We start from the raw sequence: 9,772 nt of genomic DNA on the forward strand, positions 1-9,772 counted from the left end.
GAGTGATCCTTGACCTCTGGGTCCTATTTTATGAAACCTTGGAACTTCTTAGTTCTTAGGTGACTGACTTCCTAATAATTGTCTTAACTTCTTGTCCACCATGCACGTTATTTTCTAAACTTAAAGGAGGATTTCGTTATCCTAGCATCCTCTTTTTATGACATTTTTCAGTGGATATGATCCACGTAAAAAGCTTATTCCCAAAATTTGAGTTGATTTTGATTTTGTGTTTGCGAGTTTTGCTTGTTTATGTGTATTACACTGCTCCATAGGCCACTGTTGTAATTTCGTTCTGGTATACCAGAACGAAATTCAAATTTGACGATATTTTTGCCAAACGAATTAATCTGCAAGAAATTTTTGGTACATAAACATTATGTAGCCAGAGGTTTCCAGTGGTATAAAAATCTCAACTTTTTTTGGAAAAAAGTGGGGCGATGAGGCTGGTGAACACAAAATGCCCTTACGATCGATAATGGGATCCTGTCCCCACACTGTCTCAAAGATGTCCAAAATCAAGGTTATGATACTATTATATAACCCCTATACTTGTCTCCTGCTCCTCCTAAGATTTTCACCCAAAATCCTTGTACTGCTGCCAAATATAAGCATTTTCTCATAATTTGTTCAAATGTACAATGACTTTTGAGCATAATATTATATAGGAGTTTGAGAAAAATAGGGGCTTTGTGATTAGTGCCAAATGTATCAGAATTCAGAACGGGGAAGGGCACTTTTTACAGGTGGAATGATCTGGAATCACAGACATCTGCTTGTGAATTGAAATGCTGAATTGAAATCAAAGCTGAATTTCATTTCAATTCCACTTCATTCTTCATCACTCAACATGATTTCAATTCCAATCCAATTCAATTCTTGATTGCTCACGATGATTTCAATTCCAATCCAATTCAATTCATGCCCAAGCCCACTCATTTCGATTCCAATTCAATTCCAATGCATTGAAATGAAAATTGCCCAAAATTAATTTCAATTCAATTCGATTTCAATGCATTGAATTAACATTAGATCCAGTCCGTCGTAGTGTGACAGGCCTATTATGGCGGAGTGCAGTCCATTCAATCAAATGTTGTCATCAACGCAACAGTTGAAAATATTTTAGTTACAAACCTTAAATCGAATGCATGCCATGAATCTTTGACTATGATGAGATCATTCTCCAGATTCAGTTGGCATACTGTCAGGTATTTAGCGACCGAATCTTAGGTTTGGTTAAATATTATACACTAATCAGGCATCTTCCATGATGATGATTTGACTTAGGATAACATATACATTCGCAAACCGATTCAATTTTTCTCGGGAAAGCGATAATTTGTAGGATATGCAGTGGTTTCTCTCTGCGGGGAACACAATGTATGGGTCATCAGTTCTGAAAAAAGCAAATTTGTTATTGCTGTACAGTTTCTTTCCAGTAAAATGCATCTTGTTGTGCCAGTTTTAAGGTTTCTCGATGCAAGATATTCTCGATGCATCTGAATTTGTTTCATATAAAAATTTGTTGTTATAATAATTCCTATAAGAAGGCCTATCACATCGGTATATTATATTGCTGCAGATGGTATTCCAATGATGTTAAGGGTATAGACGCGGTATTGTTGGTCGAAGCGGTCAAAATATCGATTTTCATTATCTAAATCAATATATTATTTAAAAAAAACCACTTTGATGTTTTGCTAAAGTTCATTCTACAAATCATATACTTTGAAAACTTGCTTGATTTATTGTTGTTAATGAGTTATACGTTTTACAAAAGTGTTGTTGTTTCAGCCCTCTTTAGAACATTAACTCAAGAACCACAGGACCTACAAAAGTATATCTGTGGTATTTAAATTCTTCTACACACTCGTTATGAAATGATCAATACAATTTTTGCTAAAGCTCACTACCATTCGCAAGATGCTGTGAACTACCACTTGTATTCGTTATACAATCTGTTTCAAGTTATTGAATAATTGGCAGCGATCCTATTCACCACCAAAGGACAAAGGGACATGCTATTCGGCACCCCCCACTTTTGTTGGTCATTCGGGGGACGGTGCAAAAATGTCAAAATTTGTCCCTCAAAATAGGATTCCTTAAGGGCTGGGGTATGAACGTTTGGACGGTATTTATTTTGGGACATTAGAGCACATCAGACATATCGAATTGCATTCTGAATACGAAGAATGTCATTCTGATATCAAATAATTTTGATTTTTGAAATTCGCAATTTAATACACATTTTATGGCAAATCATTAAAATTGATATTTTTGATATTTAACAGTACTTGAAGTGAACTTTATAAATCTGATGATTTATACTTAAAGTGTATGTAGGTGGGATGAAAAGCCAACGATCAATTGAAAATTTTGACCTTTCATATTGAAGATATGGATTTTTTTTCCCAAAACACCAACAAAAATAGGTCTTTTGGGGAAAAAATCCATATCTTCAACATGAAAGGTCAAAATTTTCAATTGACCGTCGGCTTTTCCTCCTGCTACATACACTTTAAGAATATATCATTAGATTTATATAATTCACTTCGAGGACTGTTATATGTCAAAAATTTGAAAAATATCAAATTTTTATAATTTGTCATAAAATTTTTATTATATTGTGATTTTCAAAAAATGAAAATTATTTGATATCAGAAAGACATGCTTCGTATTCAGAATGCAATTTGATTGGTCTGAGGCAGGCCCGTAGCCAGCCCTCGAAGTTAGGGGGTTCGTTTTTTGAAAAAAAAATTAAAAATGATATAAAACCTAAATTTACTGAAGGAATGGCCGCGAAGCGGCCATCGCGCCGCGTGTGCGCGGCGCAGGGGGGTGTCTGAGGTTGAAGAATTTTGAAAAATCGAGCTGCAATTGAAGGCATTTGGTGCACCATTTTTGCATTATTTTCAGGATTATTTGGGTTCATGATGCTATAGCAAATAACAAATTAGTGCGGTTAAAACAGGAAAAAGTTGCAAATCGGTTGTGTTATTTCATCACAAATAAATAAAATCAATTATTTTCTTATTTTCCTTTGTTATCTCATTCTTCATCTTTGAATCTCTTGCCAAGCTTTCTCGGTCATCATGTTTTTCACACCAAATAATTAAAAAAAAAACGTCTTCAAAGCTAATAGATGACTGATTTATTTGCATATATCTTTTCAACATACAGAAACACACGTTATGCTAAGGTTAAGAAAGCACAATTACCATTATGACATAAGAATTACAAGTTGACATATTTCCATGTTTCTCCATTTTGTTAAGCCAGCATAAAACTTCTCATCGTCTCTTCATGATATCAACTAATTTACTGATACATTATAGCTCGGTTTCTTTAATCCTCTTTATAAATATATTAAACACTTTACATCAATGTATCATCAAATAAAATTACATTTTCATAATCGCCAAGGTACAAAATAAATACATGGAACGGATGATTAATATTGTGTTTTAAGCTGATTGAATGTGCCAGGTTTAAAAGGAATAAAACAAACAAACAAACTTTAGGAACTTGAAGATAAGCCTGAACTGCATTGCAAATAGGGACATAATTATCTTCATCCTATACTACCATGCTAATTGCCTAAGTCATTTGTTTTGTAATTTTAAGAACAAAGTAAATAAAGATGGTTCATTTAAACATATTTATTCACCAACTTTGCACAAGAACAAGTGATAATGAGACAAATGAAAGGGAATAATCAGAAATAATTAGGGTGATTACGTAACAGACGTATGCTTGAATCATCTTTTGTCCTTTGTTCTCAAAATTATAAAAAATGAATAGGAAATAATCGCAGTGTCCTTTGTTTACTATGAAAAAACAAAACAAATATAGTTATAATCAACAATACTGATTGGAACAAAAATATGTTCATGGAAATATCTATTAATTTTTAAATATCTTAACTTTGTGGACATGGATATTTGGAAAAAATCCTCGAAGCCATCTACAATAAGTTTTATACCAGATTAAAAAAAAGACCATTGGAAGATAGTGATGAGAATGCTGGCGTATCGTGACTTGCGTTTGGAGTAGATACCTCAATATCAACAGACTCTTGTGAACAAAAGTCATCAAAATGACCATTATCAAAAATAATATAAAATATTAAAATTATGAGCTAATCTCTGCTCAAGATTTTGTGTCAAGTCTCAGAATTTTCCGATTACAATTGTAAGAAAAAATGAAACATTGCAATTTTGTGTAGAAGTTGCAAAAATATTAAAAAAGATAATGATTTATCTTTGTTTCGCAAGGTAGTATTTGTCAATAAAAAATAGTGAGTAAGTAAGCAAAAAGATAAATGAGAGGGTGAGCATTGAACATGTTGAATTAAGGTTGCAGTACGCTCTCCAATTGTAATTTCCTTGGACATTTCTTAGCAAATACATCTACTATACTTCATCAAGTGAAACTGTAGCACTGTAGTGGATATGAATTAGAGCCAAGGAGGCGAGTCTCTCCTCTGCCATGCTGGCACGCATCCAGGTATTAAGTCTGCGTAAGGTGCTTGCATTTCGCTCGCATTCGCAACTGGTCACAGGAAGGGTGCAAGCAATTTGTAAAAGAGTGAAAATGTTTGGAAATTCATCTTTGTCACATTTGTGAATTGCTTGGGCACAAGAAGATGGTCGTTCTTCTTCACTTTGATCTGCAAACTCTAGTCGCCACCTGGTAAGTTCCTGTTCAAGAAGCTCTGGTGATGGAAGGTCTTCCTCATACTGTTTTGCAGCTTCAGTTATATCCACGGGAAATTCACCACACGCGACCGAGGGTACGAGACCAAGGAGCCTTGTGGAAGTTTGAGAAAGCCCCGAAAACTGGGCATCTAACTCTGAAATAATGTGATCTAAGAATGGAATAGTTGTGTTACGTAGATACCACTGTTCCGGACTAAGCGCTTCAACGGTTGGCCTGTGCCTTTGATTGATGCAACGTCGTGGCATTGTGATGGTGACATTAACGCTTTCGGCCATATTGGTGGCTTGTCGAAATATCTTTCCAAACTCTTCTTCTACATTTTCTCTAAGCTTGTTGTAAACACTCTTTACTTTGTTGATGCGTGTGTAGGCTTCTAGTATATCAAGTGTTGTTTTCTGTAGCTTCTTAGTGATGCCATCCAAGTGGGATAAGATTTGGTAAACTGTAATGAAAATGACAATAAATTCAACAGATGTGACGCTGTGAAGTAATGAATTGGCATCAGATTTTGATGAAGCACTCCAAGTCACGTCTCTGAAGTCTTCACCGTAGTCATCACTTTGGACCCCCAATGCAATACACTCCAAGGCACGAACAATGAATTGGTATGATTGATAGAAGTGTTGATACGCTTCATCTCTCTCGGCCCACCGAGTTTTACATAAATCTAAAAGTGGTTTTCTCTTTTTTTTATCTGGTATAAACTTATTGTAGATGGCTTCGAGCATGCCGTTGCGCTTTGGACTATTTTCAAAAAACAAACATACTGCCTTCAACTTGTCAATCATGTTTCGCACAGGTTGAAGTTTGCAAGAGTGTGCGATTACTAGGTTTAGGCAGTGGCCACTACAATGAATATAAACTGCTAAAGGGGATTCTTTTCGTATTAGTTCTTGAACGCCAATGCGCGCGCTCGACATTGATGCTGCCCCATCATACCCTTGTCCCCGAATGGGCTATTCCAGATAAAACATGCACCCCCCCTATAGAGGGCAACGGAAATCCAGATTTTTTGGTGGTCTTTGGGGCTCGGAATTCCAGCCTATTCTACTTATGCTGTTCCAAATTCCAGCCTATTTTGCCTATGCTTGGCACAAAATTTCCAGATGTTTCCACCATTTTGTTAGTCTGAAGGCATAGAGGGTTTTGGAATTCCAGGTTTATTGTGTTTATCCTTGGTTGGATTTCCAGACTTTTTTGCCTCTGGTCAATAAAATAATCCATATTTTTGTCCATTGAGGTGCTGGAATTCCAGATGGTTTTGTTAGTAATTTGTCGGGATTTCCAGCCTTTTGTGCAAATAGATATCAGGAATTCCATTCTCTTCCAGGTTAATGCAATTTGTCATTATGTATGTGCATAATTTATGTTGGGGGGCGTTTTCTCCCCCCCCCCCCCCACAAGTTGGTGGTACTAGTAGTTATAATCATCATGATTGACAGCCCAAGTGACCATGACAACCAACATTCTTCAGTTCTTGTTGAGTAAGCCCTAATTATTAGTAGGAAAGAAAAAGAGGGTACACCAACTTGACGGAAAACAAGTCGCAGGGTGGCGAATCAGACCCCTCCCCTGCTCAGTTGACAGATATGTTGTGACAAAATTTACAATTTGCATCTCCTTTTGGCCTATTTTAGACCAAATTGCCGCGCTTTGCGCGCAATCTTAGTAAAGCCATTTAGTGAGTAGATCTGCGACAATCATGTTGCCTTGCCCACAGGACCATCAAAAGGTAAATCCGGCCATATACCAGGTATATGATATACACATTTTAGGCTATTCCAGTTGAAAGACATACACCCTGTATGGAAGACATTACTTTAATCTCTCACACAGGGGGTGTAGATTCCAAATGAAGTCACCCCCAAGAAAATGGTTGCCCTGAAAATAAGCTGTTTCTTTACTCAATTAATGAGAGTTTCATTGAGTAAAGAAACAGTTTAAAGCAAGTGCACTATCTTCAATGAAAACAAGTTCACAGAAAGCAAGCACACTTCGCGAGGGGTTTATTTTTGCGGATTTCGCGAATGGAGTTCCATCCACGAAATTAACACCTCGCGAATATATATAATAATGTATTGCAAGTATAGGGCAAAACTAAGCATCGCGAAAATAACAATTGCAAAAATGTCTCTGTAACTCCAAATCGCGACAATAACTGTACGCGAAAATTACCACTTAAACAGTAATTTAGTACGAGCAGAGAAACTCTCTGAACTGACCTTTCACAAGTTCAACAAAAGTCAATACTATTACGTAATTGTTTGTTCATGGGACATTGTACACATAGATATAGTGCACACACACTTCATCCATGCAGTACAAAGTGTTATCTGTTTCCAAATTTACTGTGTGCTTTATTTTAGCAGATTTGGGTAGCTACCGTATTAATAAACTGAGGAAAATATTATTCTGTGTATTAAAAACAAATCAACCCATCGTGGCTTGGGGTTTTAATAACAGGTTTAATTTCCGGAATTGATTGATTTTCAATGATGGATACAAATTTTAAGTTTAGCATCAGTTTTTGTTAATATTTTGTTAAGTTTTATAAAATGTTGCAAATTAAAAAAAAAATTAATAGTATCAAAGGCTACGAAAAAACCCTTCTCTACGGGGCCAACCAACCCGGAATTTGTGTTTTTGAGAATTAAAAAAAAAAAACATTTATTTTGCTTAAATCATAGAAAATATGTTGGTATTAAAAAATTCTTCAGATTTTGGTGATATTTTAGGGTAATTTCAAGATAGCCTCTCTCTAGAAATACAAGTACAAAAACACCCGACCCTATACTTGAAGTTGAAAGGTCCGCCCGTAGAATAGGGTGGGTTTTTCTTTTTTGTCGCCAAAAATACAATAAATAACATGACACCAAAACAGAAATTTTGACAATAATAGTTTTTTTCTGATCATTTTAATGTAAATTTTGATATAGCTAGATTACACATAAATATAAAATTTGAAAGAGGGACTCTAAATATACATTTAAAAATCCAAAAGCATAAATCAAGAAGTGCATATTACTGGTATTAGGCCTACTATTATTAAAAATGATTTATATTAAATGATGCTCCCCGTCTAAAAAAATCCGGACATTGAGTTTTTTTTACATGTTTTGCATTTGGAAAATGTTCCATTACACACCAAATGTCAGACGAATTCGTCTCTACGGATTGTCTGAGTTGATAACATCTGAGGGATAGGCCTATATGAATCCAATATCGTACTAGCTAAAACTACTGTTCTTTGAATGGAACAAAATGCAGATGTTCAATCGAAATACATGTGAAGATGAGCTCATCTTCTCTGATGTTATGCAAAATATGGTAATATCAAATATCATCCATTTTATTGTTTTATTATTTTATTATTCACGGGATGTGATTAATTAGCATATTATAAATTTGATGAGGAATTTAAATATTTATATGCCATTGGGTTTTGTGTATAGGGGATGGAGGAAAAAAACTTTGATTGATAATGTCATTAAAATATTAAGATACCCTGCATCTCGTTTCTACTACTCATTATAATTATCATTAAAGTTTTGCTTTTGTAAAGCCTACAATGTTCTAGCACATCTAAAATTCTCCTGCATGCTGAGTGAACATAAAAAGGTTGAATAACACATGGAGATTAAAAAAACGTAAGTAAACAAAATCAAACAAAACTGGTAATTTGCACAACCTAAACCACAGAGCAGTACATGTATTAAACAGAACAAGATCTTGTTCATGGTTGTTTGTTTAACCATGGATATTAATTATGCTCTTCAAACACATTTTAAAAGGTTCCATGACTTGGCAAACAAAGTTATACACACTTGTGTTTATAATACATGCAGTCTTCACAGTCACTCCAGGCTGTTTTGGATCGGGGGGTCTGCTTGATCAGCAAAAGAGATATTTCTCCCATCTTCTGGTATTACAGTAAAGCTATCATTTGCTGCATATTTTGCTCAAATTTGCACTTCTTACATGATTGTAATTGCCCAATGCTATCTGAAATACCATGTAAAGGACTAAGCCTCCAAAGTAAAATTTAGAGGTTTTATAATAAAACTGGGATCCCCAAAGCTCCACAGTTAAGCGGCTAAGTCGTTTTTTACTTTTTACCTCATTATTTTCGCTTAGTTAAAACTGAGACTAGTAAACCTGAGACTGTTGGTTTACTAGTCTCAGGTTAAAATGATCAGAAGACCCCCTTGACAGTAGACTATGCCATAGTCGAATTTTATTTAAAAATATGTTATTATTACTAGTCATGATGAACCCATTTCGTTGAATACAAAATTATACTGATGTTTATTAAAATTAAAGTATTCAATAGTAAAATGGTCATAAAGAGTTAAAAATATCAGATAATTAGTGACAATAAAAGTAACTGAATGCAACATTATCTTGCATAATTATAATGGCTGACTTTAATACTGAACAATTCTGATTTTGGAAGTACCAGTTTATTGATAGCGAACCCTGAAAATCCTGGAAGCTAACAGAGGGAGTGCGGTGACTGAAAATATCAGATACAGATGTGAAAATCTATCAGTTGCACACAAATCAATATAAATCAGAGTTTTATGCTTTAAATGTAATGGCCAGAGTATATGCAAAATGGGCAAGTGGACTACGGAGAAGTCTACCTTGACAGATAAAGTGTTACTAGTACCGTATCAGTAATATTATGTAATCATAGTAAATTTTGACAAAAAAGAAGAACAAAATTAAAATTTTACCAAAATCGTACATTATGTCTTTTATAATCTCCAAAATAGGAAAGATAAATGGTGTATGGTAAAACCAAATTTATCGAACGTAATCAAAACAATAAAATTATTATTTGGCCAAAACAACAACAACAACTCTGTCCCTGCCCCTTTGAGGGATTCTGATTTTCGCCAGCTAAGAGCTGGCTATCTAATTCGGAGATCGTCTTTGTTTGCTACAGAGATTACGGGGTACTAGCATTGGTTTGAATTACTTTGCGGAACTTTTTATGGTGAAAATATATATATAAGACCTGTTATTCGATTTGTAAGAAAAAGAAAGTATGCTT

At 34.8% G+C, this 9,772-nt stretch overlaps 1 protein-coding gene across 1 annotated transcript; it reads right to left on the minus strand.

Annotated features, from left to right (window-relative positions):
- Positions 1-3,243: 3,243 nt before the first annotated feature.
- On the minus strand, positions 3,244-5,664 carry LOC140158271 (52 kDa repressor of the inhibitor of the protein kinase-like). The gene has a single exon (XM_072181378.1). It carries the CDS (start codon positions 5,634-5,636, stop codon positions 4,410-4,412), a length of 1,227 nt encoding a protein of 408 aa, XP_072037479.1. The 5' UTR covers positions 5,637-5,664; the 3' UTR covers positions 3,244-4,409.
- Between the last annotated feature and the right edge of the window lie 4,108 nt (positions 5,665-9,772).

Source organism: Amphiura filiformis, chromosome 8, assembly GCF_039555335.1.
Source record: "Amphiura filiformis chromosome 8, Afil_fr2py, whole genome shotgun sequence".
NCBI classification, from domain to species: Eukaryota; Metazoa; Echinodermata; class Ophiuroidea; order Amphilepidida; family Amphiuridae; genus Amphiura; species Amphiura filiformis.

Bases quoted from the DNA above. Each gene is read 5' to 3' on its own strand.
- LOC140158271 (XM_072181378.1), bottom strand. From the start codon at position 5,636: ATGTCGAGCGCGCGCATTGGCGTTCAAGAACTAATACGAAAAGAATCC.